Consider the following 15,929-nt stretch of genomic DNA (forward strand, 5'->3'; position numbering starts at 1 on the left):
TGTGAGGCCATCTACACACACTTTTCATCCTAACTCTCCTCTTACAGCAGGAGGTCTGTTTTTGAAACATTGAGCCACTATTGAATTTTTTAGGCACTCAAGTGCTTTGTGTAAGTTGCTTTTTAAAGTTTGTCTTCGTTTATGTGTGTGTGTCATTTTTGATACTTCTATCTTACTGTCTTTGCATTCTATTTATTTCAAGACTACAGTGTGTCCACCAGTGGTCACACTGTACACTGGTCATTTTGTCCAGCATCCTCTCCCTTTACTGTACAATCAGATTTTTTTGTTTATTATGCATTTGTTTCTAAGAGTTGTTTCACTAACTCTCCATCTGTCAAGGACTCATTCCCTCCTTTAGTACTCACTTGCCTAGTTCTATTCTCCACCTTCTTCTTGTTGATTTAGTTTCCCCTCCACCCGCCTAAATCACGGGTAACTAACATGGCATTTTCTGTTAGTGATTTTCTCAGCAACAGCTGGAGTGGGTTCCAGTAGGCTTTGCTTCCTCAAGGCCTGGGGGACACAACACCTGTTGCTGTTTCTCAGTTTTCCACTGCCTTTGACAGGTTGGTGGTTTTTAAGCCCTCCTCATCCCACTGTTCCTACTGCTAAAGTGTCTTTTACCCTTCTGCAGTTGGATAAAACCTGCCTGATTAAACAGTGACCTCGATTAGTTTTGCAAGGGCAGGAGCTCTGGGGTGGGGTGGGGGGTGGGCGGTTGTGTCTTCAGGGGTAATCAGGCTCTAGGGAACTGATTCTCACTAACCAAACTCTTGAGACTGATTTGTAAATCCACATGTAATGTTATTAATTTACAATGGGAGATAAACCTATCCAGAGATCTGCACAGAGCCCCCTCCTGGTCTACTCAGGAGACCAAATTACAGATAAGAGGGATCCTTGTCCTGCAAAGAATCAGACAAGGAAAGCTGGGCGTTGCCAAATGGATATTTACAACATGCACTCTTGCTGATCCTCTGCTTTCCTAGTGCTTTCTAAGTGTTTTATACCCCTTTTACCCTTTGCTTTTGATTTTGTCGTCCATTGAAATCCTGTAAAGAGAAAAGAACACCTCTATTAAGTCTTTCTAAATCCCAGTGTTCTTCCTTTATCACTTGGTGAGATACTTCTTTTGTAATATTTATTAATTTTTCTTGGTGTAGATACATAAGCATATAGCTTATCTGCCCTTCTAGATTGTAAGTTCATCAAGAACAGGGAACATGTGCATTTTTACTATTCACCTTAAGTAGAATATTTAGAAGCCAGTATTACATCAACTTTTATTTCTGATTTTTTATTTTGTTTATTACGGATTTTCTACTCGGTGGCCCCCTGTATTTAACTTGATCTTTAAGGTTTTTTCTTTTGTATATTTTTACTGATATTGACTCACTACTGATTTTCTTCTTTATATGATTGGATTTATATTTGGGACCCCCATCCAAGGTACATTGTCAGTTGGTTTTTTGTGATTTACATCAGAGTTGTTAGATGTGTTTTGTTTTTCTGATTTTCAAGTAATACATGTCTAGTATACAAAATGTAGAAGTTATTTTAATAAAGCCCCTGTAGAATCACAACGTATTAAAAACTGCTATGTTTGGTACATAGTCTAATGTTTTTTTAAGTTGAATTCATACTGTATTTTCAGTTTTGAGTTTTTCTTTTAACTTAATATGTCAGTTATTTTCATGTATTACCAAAAAATTTTGTATTTTAGGTGATTTTAATTTTTTGTCATTTTTTGTATTTTCCACAGATAACATGTGTTGCTTTAGTAACTGAAAGAGAAACAATAAATGCTCTCAAAGAAATCTTATAGTTTTTATTGACTGGCTAATTTATTTAACTGCTCCTCTTTCATTGGATACTGAAATTGTTTCAGATTTTATGCTTTATTAATATTTCTGTGATGAATATTTTTGTGAATAAAGCCTGTTCTGTGTTTACTATGACTTCCTAGGATTATTGCCAGAAATGCTATTATGGAAATACAGGATATACACATACTTAAGATTCTTGATATATGACAGTTTTTTTTTCCTTTGAAGTCATTCCAGTTTATATTCTGACCAGTTATGAATTTGCTTAAGAAATGCATATTTATCAGAAGCCCAAGGTCCACTAGGCATTTCACATTATTTTATTTAATTTTACCACAGTTCTGTGAGGTATTTACTGTCCCTGTTAATAGACAAAGGAAGTAAGGCTCAAAGAGGCTAAAGTAACTTGCTCCCACAGCCAAGAAATGGGGAAGTAGGGGTGCAAATCCACATCTTTGTGATTCCTCTGCACCTAAAACCATTTATTTACACACACACACACACACACACACACACACACACTTTGTATTCAGCTTATTTCTGTGCTCAGTTGCATTTGACTGTTTGCAACCCCATGAACTGTAGCCCACCAGGCTCCTCTGTCCATGGAATTTTCCAGGAAAGAATACTGGAGCAGGTTGCCATTTCCTACTCTAGGGGATCTTCTTGACCCAGGGATCTAACCCTTGTCTCTTGCACCTCCTACATTGGCAGGCAGATTCTTTACCACTGTGCCACCTGGGATTCTAATATCATTTGTAACAGTTCATAGTTCATTTAGAATGTAGTTAGAAAAACTGGAAAAGAAAAGTTAGGAACCTTGGAAGTTAGTTTCCATTTTCCTTACCTTCTCATAGTCATTACCATATCCTGTTATTTTTATCTCTAATTTCTCAAATATGCTTTTCATTCATACAGTCTTGATCTAGATCTTGGTTTAGGCCTTTTACATCTCTTACCTGGGTTTTCATCACTTTATAATTAGTCTCCTTGCCTCCAGTTTCTTGCCTCTATGAGTTCTTTTCAAACCTGATCCCAAAGTTAATTCTTTCCTTTAAAAAAAAAAAAAAAGTTAATTATATAAATAATATGTCTAAGGACAAAAAGGAACATTTACTGATATTACCTTATTATCAGATAATACTATTACTTCTCCTATCCCAACCCTTCTCCTGTCCTCCCAACTCCCTAAAAAATCTGCAGCTTGCTTTTTTCCATATAATATATCTTAGAGTTCTATGTTCATCTGTTAGATACATCTCATTTTTAAAACTTCCTTATCCCATAATTTGAATAAAGGATGTTTAATACTTTGTAATTTCTATTTTGATTTCCTATTTAAACAGTATTGAGAAATTTTTCCCCTCAGATGGCATTATCTTTCTGAAATGCACATGAAAGATGTCTGTGTATATCATCATTTTCCCCACCCCACTTAAAACAATCAAACGCTCCCCCAAGGCCTATAGAAGACAACATAAACTCGCATGTGTCCAGGGCCAGGCTTGTGAGAAATAGCTGGGTGACAGACTGAAGGGTATAGGGGGGATTGACTACTGGAGAGTTCAGACATACCAACAGAACCCCCACTCTGCTGACCAAACAAGAACCTTTGCCACCAGGTTTCAATTTATCATCCGTTAACAGGCCAACAGAACACTTTACAGCTTACTAGCTGCTACATCCTCCTCCTAGAACACTGAATCTGCTCTTAGGTTTCTCTGCTTTTGCACCTGCTGCAGTCTTTCTCTCCCTTCTCTGCCAGAAGAATACAGTTTGTCCTTTGAGATCCAGTTTGTATAGCACTACCTCTTCCATGAAACCTTGTTTCCCAAAGCATATACCCTCTCTAATATGTTCAGTCTTTATTACTGCTCTTATTACATACCTCTGTAATAATTTCTGTACCTCTCTGTTGGCTTGCTCATCTAGGGTTTGATTCCTTCCTGCCAAGTGCTCCCTTATTCACCTTGATCTTCTTGGCCCTGGCAAGTGTTTTGTGCACATGCACACACACACACATATTTTTGAGGCATTCTGTTTTTGTTGAGTGAGTGAATAAATACCTTTATTAATTGTAGTAAGAATGGCCTTAGGGAGGACCAGAATCCAAACTGATTATTATATAATTATGTGGTTAGCATGAACGTTTGTATTACTCAGACTACTACTGTCTGATTTTATCAAACTTAGGTTAACTTACTTGATTTTTTAAAAAATTTATTTCATTTTAATGTCACTGAAATGAATGTGCATTACATATAGATCATAAAAGGGATTTTGAAATGAAAGTAAGCATTTTACCACTAACTCTCCTTAACTAAGGAAATATTTTACACATTTAGTCCTTAGGCTCTAGCTGTACAATAATACTTTTTGCAACTTTAGCAGTAGAAATTTTAAAAATACTTGAAAAAAACTAAACGCAAACTGTTTTAGTTCTGTCCAGATTGTCAACCTGCCTTGGCCATCTCTAACTCAGTCCAAGCACTACCATTGATTTTTGTTAGCTTATATCCCTTCTTCCTGTTTTGTGACCTAGCCACTGCCATTTTTAAAAAATGTTTGTTTGTTTGGCTGCACTGGGTCTTAGGTGCAGCATGTAGAATCTAGTTCCCTGATCAGGGGTAGAGCCTGGGCATCCTGCATTCTGAGCATGGAATCTTAACCACTGGACCACCAGAGAAGTCCCTGGCCATTACCATTTTAAGAGTTCCTGTTCTGTGTACTTTGACCTGAAATGGTTCTTCACCTTATATATTCTAACTCCTTCCATCTCTAGCTAGGAGGTGGAACAGAGTGCTAGGGCCAGAAATAAGCCATAATACTGGTAGAACATGTTTATATATACGCATTCCATATTGCTCTCAAAACAAATTTGTATTGCTAGCCTAGAGCAGTTGTTTGATCCTAGAACATACAGCACTGTGGTTGCCAAGTTCAATACTTCATTCCTTTGCCCAGGCAGGTTAGGAAATAATTGCCCTTAAATTAGGTGAAATATGGCTTTCAAATATTTCCGCTCTTCCATGGTGTTTTCAGATGTGTTATGATAGAATTCCTGAATACTAACATTTAAAATGTTCAAATTACTATATAAAGAATTAAAATAATTACAGCTTTGATACAATGACTTCTTTTAGTGTTGTCCTTATATTTGGATGTTGGTATGATTTAGTTTTGTGACTCATATGTTGGCTTCCCAGGTGGCACTAATGGTAAAGAACCTGCCTGCCAATGCAGGAGACATAAGAGCCGCTGGTTCCATCCCTAGGTTGGGAAGGTCCCCTCGAGGAGGAAATGGCAACCCACTCTAGTATCCTTGCCTGAAGAATCCCATGGACAGAGGAGCCTGGCAGACTACAGTCCGTGGAGTCGCACAGAGTCAGACACGACTGAAGCAATTTAGCACCAGCACCAGCACCATGTTGGTTTTTAAAGTAGTTGGCAGATTACCACTGTACATGGCACCTAGCTGTCAGGCACCAGAGAGCCTCAACCTCTGGTTTTCTAAGCTATGCCCAGAAGAGCACTCAAGGTCAGATTCGACCTAGGATTTCGACAGCCTCTGTTCCTTTTCATGACTTGGAAGGCCTTCAGCCATTGCCTCCTCTGGACATCAGTTATGACACCACTGAACAGTAATGGGACTGCTGTTCTCCTAGTCTTTGGTTCAAAATCCAAGTCATTTTTGAGTTTTCCCTTACTCTTATTCCAGCCAGTCATCGTGCTTGTTGATATGACTCATCAACTCTCATGAGCCCTGGTCACTTCCTTCCTTGTCTCACTGCTCCCACTCTAGGTCATGTAAGAACACCCCCTGTTCCCCACCCCACTCCCATCTAAACCATCTTCATCCACTAAGTAGCTGAATTGTCCTGAAACAAACTGTTCTGCTTATGTTTTGACCTCAGAAACGTTTTACTGGCAGTTGCATGTATACACATTCACACACACACATACGTATCTCCCATTGGCAGATGTATGAACCCAAGTTTTATCCCAATATTTGGTGTCTTCCACATTGAGTATTAATCTTTTTAGTCTCATTGCCCACTCCTTCCCCACAGGGTGCTGTAGCTCCTGGCCGTCCTAGAACTTGATTGGGACTTTTTTTGGGGGGGGGACTTTTTTTTTTAACCTCATTCCATATCACTCCCTTTGCACACCTGAAGTGATCTCTCCTGCTTCTGAACATTCCCTATACCTTATTTGTTTTATCTTATGGCATGTTATTGCCCAAGTAGTGCTTTACAATTGACCAAAGTACTTTTGAATCTATTACTTTATTTAGTCTTCACAACCAGTCCATGAGGTATGTTTTATCACAAAGGAAGAAACCAAGACTTGAGAAGCGAAGAGCGACTTGGTCAAGTTTTCAGTTAAAACTAACATCTTAAGATTAAGACGGAAATCCAAGCCTTCAGGAACATAAGCCCCAAGCTTTGTTCATTACTGCCTTTCTTGTTTCCTGAGTCTGTACTTAAATACAAGTTTGAATACATCTCTTTCCAGTTGTCAGCAAGTTACTTAAAGTTGTATATGATTCCCCCAGAACACGTATTAATATATGAATGAGCCCCTTCATTCATATATTTTTTATATATATATATATATATATTAAATGTAATGCAGTTTAATGTTCTTTCTCTGTGAAAATCATGCTTCCCCTTTTGAGCCTTATTTTCCCATCACTTTTTTTTTAAGTAGATGTGAAACTTAGTATATTACAAGTAATAAACCTAGAGCTTTGTGTGATGAATTTAATTGCCCTACATTGTTTCCTTTGGAAGTGTCATATGAGAAATTTCTTGTAGAGCCAAGGGTTGGAAAAGTGTTGCTTCCATGAGATACTGCTTTGTGTTCTCCTTTTAGACAGTGAAGACAATGCAGCTGACCTCTCCATTTCAGATAGGCCTTTAGGAAGCTCAGAGCCAAATCAGTAATCCTTCATTCATCATATATTCCTCAGTCATACAGCTGTATAGATCCTTATTCTCTTCATAAGTTTTCCCTCTTTTTATACTTTAACAGTGACTTCCTATTGTAGTTTGCTTAGTCCTGATTTGCAAATTTATATTTTATCATTTTCTTGCATCTTTCCCAAAAGCCAACTAAAATTCTTTGAAGTAGGCTATAAGTACTCTATGCTATGCTATGCTAAGTCACTTCAGTCGTGTCTGACTCTGTGCGACCCCATAGACGGCAGCCCAACAGGCTCCCCCGTCCCTGGGATTCTCCAGGCAAGAACACCGGAGTGGGTTGCCATTTCCTTCTCCAATGCATGAAAGTGAAAAGAGAAAGTGAAGTCGCTCAGTCGTGTCCAACTCTTAGCGACCCCATGGACTGCAGCCTACCAGGCTCCTCCATCCATGGGATTTTCCAGGCAAGAGTACTGGAGTGGGGTGCCATTGCCTTCTCCTATAAGTACTCTAGCCTTTATTAATTTTAGAAGTTCACAATAGAAGTATAAAAAATTTGTCTTTCCACCTATTAGACTATGAGCTCCTTGAGACCAGTGTTCTAGATTCCTTTCCGTATTCCTGAACCTAGCATAGGGCCTTATACATAGTAAGCCCCCAGTTAGTGTGCTTAGATGTAAATTGGAAACTAAGAGTTATAAATCTCAGTAGGATTATGGCTAGAAATTACTAACTGTAAATAACTAATGCCCCCTCAACTCTGTACCCTCTTCTCAGAGTGAGGATGAGACCAATTTCCTGGCTCTGAAGTAAGATTGGTTTTTATTGTCCATTAAAAGAAGTTAAAAACAAGTTAAAAGTTTTCAAAACAGGAAGTTTGTGTTTGTTTTTATATTATAGTGTTGGATTTTTTCCAATGTAACCTTAAGATGACTTTTTGTCTCTTTTTCTAGATCTTTGTAGAATTTGATGGCTGTAACTGGAAGCAGCACTCCTGGGTTAAAGTTCACGCTGAAGAAGTTATTGTACTTTTGCTGGAAGGGTCTCTAGTATGGGCACCTCGGAAGGACCCAGTCCTCATCCAGGGCACTCGAGTCTCAATTGCACAGTGGCCAGCCCTGGTGAGTGACTTTTATTGGCTAAAAGCATATTTGGGTTTTATTCCTATTCGATATGGTATTTATGCAATAGCTAAACTCTTTAGAATTCCCCAGACTCTAATGCTTTGTCCTTAACAGGCTTTTATTCTGAAGTTACTGAAGCAAAAATTGGGAGAGATCTCTTCTCCTGTGCCTTCTGAAATGTTTTATATTAAGTAATATTTGATACTTTGTTTCAAAATAATTTTTCACCTTTCTTTTCTCATAATAATATTATGAAACAATGTAATTCTTAAAGTCTATTTTTTCCCCATAGAAACTGTTTTTTTTCCAGCTTCAGTGAGATAGAATTGACATATAACATTGTATAAGTCTGTGTACAATGTGATGATTTTATATTTATAGTGAAATAAGGATTACAGTAAGGTTAACAGTTCTGTGTCTCACATAGTTACATTTTTGTGTATGTGGTAAGAACTTTTCTTTTTAGCTTTGCAGAACAAGAACATTCTAAAAATCTCAATAAAGTATAATAATCTCATTGTTTTATAGAGTACCTTCCTACATATTATCTAATTTGCTTCTCACAACACATACATGGTAAGAACTTTTAAGATTTGCTCTCTTAGCAACTTTCAAGTATACAATACAGCATTTTAACTATGGTCACCGTGCTGTACATTAGATCCTCAGAATTTACTCTTCTTATTACTGTAGCTTATACCCTTTGACCACTTTTACCCATTTCCCAGACTCCCCCCACCCCTGGCAGCCACCAATATATTCTGTGTCTATGAGTTCAGTTGTTTTATATTCCACATGTAATTGAAATCATACCATATCTGTCTTTCTCTGTCTGACTTATTTGACTTAGCACAGTGCCCTGGAGATTCAGCTGTGGTATTGTAAGTGGCAGAATTTCCTCCTTTTTTATGGCTGAATAATATTTCATTGTGTGTAATATTTATGTGTGTGTGTATGCACCACATTTTCTTTGCCCATTCATTCATCACTGGACACTTAGGTCGTTTCCTTGTCTTGGCTATTGTAAATATTGCTGCAGTGAACATGAGGGTGCAGATATCTCTTCTCTTCAAGATAGTGATTTCATTTCTTTTGGATAAATACTTAGAAGTGGGATGTTGAATCACATGGTAGTTTCTGTTTTTAATTTTTTTGAGGAGCCTCTGTACTCTTCTCTGTAGTGTCTGCACCAGTTTACATTCCACTGATGGTGCAAGGGTCCCCCTCTCTACGTCCTCTCCAGTAGTACTTGGTGTGTTTGTCTTTTCACATCCCCAATGATGGTGCAAGGGTCCCCTCCTCTTTGTCTTTCATTTTAGGTATGAGGTGATTACTCACTGTGGTTTAGATCTGCATTTCCCTAAATTTAGTAAGGTTGAGTCCCTTTTCATGTACCTGTTGCCCATTTGTCTATTTTTGGAAAAATATCTATTCAGGTGATATGCCCATTTTTATGTTTTTTTATTTATTTATTTATTTATTTATTTATTTTATATGCCCATTTTTAAATCAGACTATTTGTGACGAGTTTTTTTGTTTTTAGCATTTTAAATCACCCATTTATTAGTTGGATAAGTTAGAAGCATAGACACTTTGTGTGCTACTTCTTAGCTCAGACTCTCACAAGGCAAAAATCTAGTTCTCCTATGACTAACCAAATTAAATAATGCTCAAAACAGACATTTTTAACGTACTGATTATACATATCGTCGCTTACTGAACTCTTTTCATTTGTTTTTAAGGCCACTTTCCAGTTGAACTTTTAGAAGAAGCTCAAATTGATTTTGGTCCCTGGGTGACTTTTGTAGGCAGGTTATTTATGAAACACTAAATATGAATTTACCCATACATTTTTATATCACTGATCATTTTAGAAATCTCACAAAGGTTTCAAGAGTTCTAGAGATGATAATGGTGTAACTCTTTATTCTGAGAGCTTACTGTAATGTAACCCTCTTGAAGCCTGACAAGATTAGTTAGATTGCAAAAGAGAATGAGGAATTTCTTATTCTTTGTATCCTTTTTAGCTGTTAATAAGGCTATTGAGCTGACTTTATGCTCTAGTTTGCTTCATATGATTATTTGAGGGCAGATGGTGGGTTAGGAATGACTCTCAGAACTTATGCTTTAGCTTATTTGTATTTACTGAGGTGAAAGATATATATTAATAATGGGTATTTTCTCTGCAGTTGGATATTCAGTTTAATTGTTATTTATTTTCTCTCCCAAGTACTAATCTATTTCTTGTCATTGTATTTCACAGACTTTCACTCCCCTGGTAGATAAACTCGGTTTGGGTTCTGTGGTTCCAGTTGAATACCTTCTGGATCGAGAGCTTCGTTTCCTGTCAGATGCTAATGGGTTGCATTTGTTCCAGGTACTTATCAGTTGGTCTAGTCCTGAATTTATTTCTCTCCCTGCTGATTTCTCTGTTGATTATAAATAGAGTGTTTCCTCTTCTCTTTTAATGTTGAAGCAAGTACTTTCTCCCAGTAATTCCATGTGCCTTTTTTTTTTCTAATCCATGTGGCTTTTAAAGTTTCTTTGCTCCCTTGAAAAGTACATTTGGTGACTGAGGATTCTTTTCTCCCCTGCATACCCCCACCTCACCCTGAAACCACTTCACACTTAAGACCACACAGTTCCTCAGAAGTACTGAGTTCACAGAGATGGCTGCGTCTGTAACTTGTCTGAGAAGGGCCTATACCTTTGCCAGTGGCACGGAGGCTGGGAATTGGGGCTGGTTCCAATCAACATTAAATATTGAAGAGCTTAGGTATATTTTTAGTTACAGAAAAGGGAAAGGTTAGTAGTTTAAACAAGCTAGTATCTGAGTTCGAGTTTCCGAATTTATGGATGATAAATATTTATTTCTCACAAGAGTTATTGTCTGAACGTTAAAATTTAGGAGACTTCCAAGAGTTTTGCTGTCTTATTGAGGCAGCCAAGAGCAATGTTTACTAAACTGTGTTTTGTGAAATATTAATGATGATTTCTTTATTGTTGAAATGTCTTCCTGACTCATTAGGCCTCACTCCCTCTCATCAGTCTTGTTTTATTCATCTTTGTAATCCTAGTGCTTGTATGAATAGGCACTCAGTGAATTGTGGATAAGTATCAAAATAACAAGATTTACAGGGAATAAAATGTTTTATAGTCAAATAAGTATGAAGAACATTTACCTAAACATGTTTTTTTCCCTGCTTGTCTTCTCAGAGCCTTTAAACGTACTATTGTATGTAGAAAGATATAGTATGCTGTTGTCCCTTGAACAACCCGGGCTTTAACTACATTGGCCCACTTAGTGTATGGATTTTCATCAATAAATATAGTACCTATAAATTAATACAAACTTTTTTCACTGTGTCTTTTCATTTAGATGTCTAGTGTTAGTAATACTTTTAACATCTGTAGTGTTTTGTTTTCTATAAAGCAGTCCTTTTTTTTTCCGGCTATGCTGGGTCTCCGTTGCTGTATAGGCTTTTCTTTAATTGCAGCAAGTGGGGGCTACTCTCTAGTTGCGGTGTGTGGGGTTCTCACTGTGGTGGCTTCTCTTGTTGCGGAGCACGGGCTCTCGGGCACACAGGCTTCGGTAGTTGCAGACCACAGGCTCTAGAGCACAGGCTCAATTGTTGTGGTGACATGTAGGATATTTCCAGATCAAGGGCCGAACCCATGTCTCCTGCATTGGCAGATAGATTCTTTACCACTGAGCTACCAGGGAAGCCCTGAATAAGGCAGTCTTGATGTAGTGCATTGACAGATGATTCATCTTGTAAACAGACATCATGAACATAGGGTATCAATAAATACAGCATAGTACTGTAAATGTATTTTCTCTTCCTCAAGATTTTAATATTTTCTTTTCTCTTGCTTACTTTATTATAAGAATACAGAAAAATATGTATGATATACACAATATATGTCGATCAACTATTTATGTATCAGTAAGGCTTCCAATCAACAGTAAGCTATTACGAGTTAAGTTTTGGGTGAGTCAAACATACACAGATTTTTGGCTGGATGGGTTGGGGAAGCAGTTGATGTCCTGCCCCCTTCTCACCTTGTTCAAGGGAGGTATAATATTTCCTAAACCTAAATGATCGTAGCATCTTTAACTTTTGTACAGCATCTTGTAGTCAGACTAGGGTTCTTTGGAACATTTTGATATATGCTGATGTAGAGCTCCTCAGGGGTATAATTTTTCTCTTCTGGCTAGATACTATTGCTATTTATTTCAGTATTCAGTTTTTTATTTTTTTATATTTACTAGATGGGAACAGATAGCCAAAACCAGATTCTTTTGGAACATGCTGCTCTGAGAGACACAGTTAATGCTTTGATCAGTGACCAAAAGCTACAAGAGATATTCAGCCGAGGTAAGAATAGATAGTCTTCTGTCCTTAAATTCTGAATCGGGTGTATAGCCAATGTTGAAAGTGATAGAATGGGGAAAACCGTGCAACTCTTAAACATCTGTGCTTATCTTTTTGTGGGTAGTGTCACAAGTAACTCCAGTTAGCTGGATCTCTAGAATGGATTGGAAAAATAGGATCTCCCTCAAACCAGTTTCCTTTTTGTATTATCTTTCATAATATGCAATGTTGTCTTTTTAAAAATTTCTTTATTTCTTAAATATTTATTAAGGACTAACCTGGCAGTCGACACAGTGTTAAGGTACTGGGGATATAACCACAAGCTAGAAAATCTCGGCCCTTGTTGAGCATACTGGCTTGTAAGGTTCAGTGGACCAAAGACTGTTAACACCAACAAATAACAACTTAGAGTGTAAAGTATGTTCATAAAGGAAGGTGTCCACAGACTCATTCACATTAAGAGCATGTTAACTTTTAAAAATGAAAGCAAAAGAGATTTATTAACTTTTTCATTTTACGTACAGATTTTGCCCAAGATTCTATACAAAGGGTAGACTCTGGCTTCATTTATCCTTCCCTTCATGTTGTACATCTGCTCTTTGTCCTTCCTGACCTCATGATAACAATGATTTTCAGTGAAATAGGGCTCTTGGTTCTCTTCTGTCAAACTAAATCTAAATAGGTAAAAGTAGGAAAACTGGCCTCTTTGGAGAAGGGAAGTATCAGTGTGAAATGATGTTTAATAATCAAGGAAAGGTATGAGAGAGGAAAGAAAGTGAGGAAAAATAGATAGCAGTGAGAAGGAAATCAAGGAACAGGATAAGACATAGAGATATATATGAATGTGTATAGAAAAATTAAGCTTAATTATAGCTCTGAAAGATAATTAAAATAAACAGTGATTTAACTATATGGTCTCAAATGTATAAGATATGTAGGAGAGAGAAACTTGTTCTTGGAGGGCCAGCTGAAATTGTAGGGTAACATTACCTGCTGATAAAGTAATATCTTTGAAACTCTATGTTCTTAGAAAGACAGGTGCTATATTTGTTCAGATTCTTATTAGAGCAGAGGCTGGAAACCTCAAAAATTGAATTCTCCACCTATTGTATTGAAAGTAAGATAGCAAAGGGCAAATGGTTATGTATCATTCCTATGCTAACATAACAAAATGGTACATTCAACTTATTGGCCTACTTTTTTTATGTATATGTCAGATAGATCTGAGTAGATTTTCATATTATCTATAGTTTTTGACTTGTAAGTTGCCTTTCTCTTTCCTGTATTACTTCTAGAATTGAAAATTTGAGATAAGGTATCAGATCCTAGGATATTCTAAGAAATCTCCAAATAAAATTTACCAAAGTCACTGGGAAAAACTATGTTTTATTTTTAAATTGCTGTGTATAGTAAATCTGAAATTGCTCATTTATTCAACTCCATACAAGACGATTAAAAGTGCCAATAAGTCTTTCTGTTTCTGTTTTTTAAGGAACAATCATGAAATACAGCTTAGCCAAAAATATTCAGTACTGATCTCTTCTTTAGGTCCCTACAGTGTTCAAGGTCACAGGGTCAAAGTGTACCAGCCAGAGGGAGAAGAAAGTTGGCTCTGTGGTGTTGTAAGCCATCAAGATTCCATCACCCGTCTTATGGAAGTGTCTGTAACTGAGGTGAGGCTTTGTGTTATTTTGTCTGAGGTCCATCCATCCCCTTACCAAGGGTGGTATGGAGAAAGGGAGCACTTCATTACATGTGAGAAGAGCTGGGTTCCATCTCTGGCTTTATCACTTTTGATTCTATCACCTTGAGAAAGGCTGTTCTACTTTTTCAACCTCAGTGTTCTCATCTGTAAATTAGAGGTAATTGGGTAACCACCCTTGGCCTCACAGTGTGTGTTTTGGGAACTGAGATGATGTATTCAAAAGTGCTTTGAAATCTATAGAACAGTATACAGATGTGAAGTACTAATATCTTATTTTGTCATATTCATAATGTTTATTATTTAAAAATCTAATCAATTAGCATTTGCTTCTGTAATACTTATGCCACTTTCCCCTACATGCTGATAAAATGAATTGTTTTCTAAGGAAATAAGTAGAAAAAACATAGCATCTATAACTACCTGGAGAATTATCTATCAAAAACAAGAGTATTTTGAGGCAAACACATATGTATTTATAACACCTTTGAATTGGTTTCAGAATTGCCCTCTGCAGTCACATGTAATATAAGCATAATGATTTTAGTCATTTCATTATTTAATTTATTAAATTATTCAATCTTCATTTACAAATTTCAAGTGATACACATATATATAAAATAGTTAGTGAAACCCATCCCTTCTCATAGGCAAATATTACTCCTGACAGTGGTAACCACCATTAACAGTTTGGTATATATTCCATATGCTTCCAAATACCTTCTCTCTGTGTGTGTTTATGATATTTTTATACTGTCTATTTAGGTAAGAACTGCATAAATCATACTATACTAACAAATGGGATCATATGATACACATAGTTCTTTGATTTATGTTTTTAACTTAATTTTAAATTAGCATCATTCTCTATAAATATATATAGAAATATACTTCATCCTTTAAAATCAGATGCATACTATCCACTGAATTGATGTAGTATAACTAATTTAATTTAAAATTGATGGACATTTAAAAATCATTTCCAGTATTTTACTAATACAAATAATGCTTCAGTGAATATCCTTGAGCATATATCATTATACATTTTTCACATTATTTATTTACTGAAATAAATTCCCAAGTGTGTAATTTCCAGGTCAAAGGATGTATACATTAAATCTGACAGTATCTGTCAAATTGGCCCCTGCCAAAACCTTTAGTTTTTTTCTGAAGGTTTCTTTTTTCTTTTAAATTTTATTCTTTATTTATATTTAGTTCGGCTCTTCTGGGTCTTCGTTGCTGCAGGGTCTGTGGGCTACTCTCTAATTGCAGTATGCAGGCTTCTCATTGTGGTGGCTTCTCTTGTTGCAGAGCTCTGGCTCTGACACTGGCAGGGCTTCAATAATTTAAGCACGTGGGCTCAGTAGTTGTGTGTCCTGGGCTCTAGAGCACAGGCTCAGCAATTGTAGCTCACAGACTTAGTTACCACAGCATATAGGATCTTCTTGGACCAGGGATCAAACCCATGTCTCCTGCATTGGCAGGTGGATTCTTCACCACTGAGCCACCAGGGAAGTTCATTTTTTTGTTTGTTTTTTTAATTACAGAATAGGAAGGTTTTAGAGATGCAGAATTTGAAATTAGTAACCCTAAAAGAGACACTTGGGCATTGAACTCAATTTTTTCATTCATTCATTTAACAAATATTTGAGTGCTTACCATATGCTAGACCTTGTTTCAAATGTTGTTATTCCGGCAGTGAATTAAATAATAGAGATCCCTATTCATGGAGCTTTTATTCTAGCAGGGAAGTAGAAACAAATAGAGATAATTGCATAGATTACATAAGAAAAAATACATAATTGTGTCTTTGGTGGGCAGGCATTGAATCTTTCTCCTCCTTTTTTCTTATTTCTATCCCCCTCCTTCTATAGAGTGGTGAGATCAAGTCCGTAGATCCCAGACTGATCCATGTGATGCTCGTGGATAATTCGGCGCCTCAGAGCGAGGTACAGTAATGGAGTGAGTCTCTAAGC

General features: G+C 36.8%; 1 protein-coding gene across 2 annotated transcripts in view; it reads left to right on the plus strand.

Moving 5' to 3' along the window:
• The window catches only part of KDM3B (lysine demethylase 3B), a 57,668-nt gene that overhangs the window by 4,793 nt on the left and 36,946 nt on the right, over positions 1-15,929 (plus strand). For both annotated transcript variants that reach the window (XM_070374410.1, XM_070374411.1), the window contains exons 2-6: positions 7,705-7,872; positions 10,139-10,252; positions 12,149-12,254; positions 13,800-13,924; positions 15,828-15,902. In XM_070374410.1, the coding sequence (XP_070230511.1) occupies positions 7,705-7,872; positions 10,139-10,252; positions 12,149-12,254; positions 13,800-13,924; positions 15,828-15,902 (588 nt within the window). The remainder of the gene's footprint in view (positions 1-7,704; positions 7,873-10,138; positions 10,253-12,148; positions 12,255-13,799; positions 13,925-15,827; positions 15,903-15,929) is intronic.

Source organism: Bos mutus, chromosome 7, assembly GCF_027580195.1.
Source record: "Bos mutus isolate GX-2022 chromosome 7, NWIPB_WYAK_1.1, whole genome shotgun sequence".
NCBI lineage: Eukaryota > Metazoa > Chordata > Mammalia > Artiodactyla > Bovidae > Bos > Bos mutus.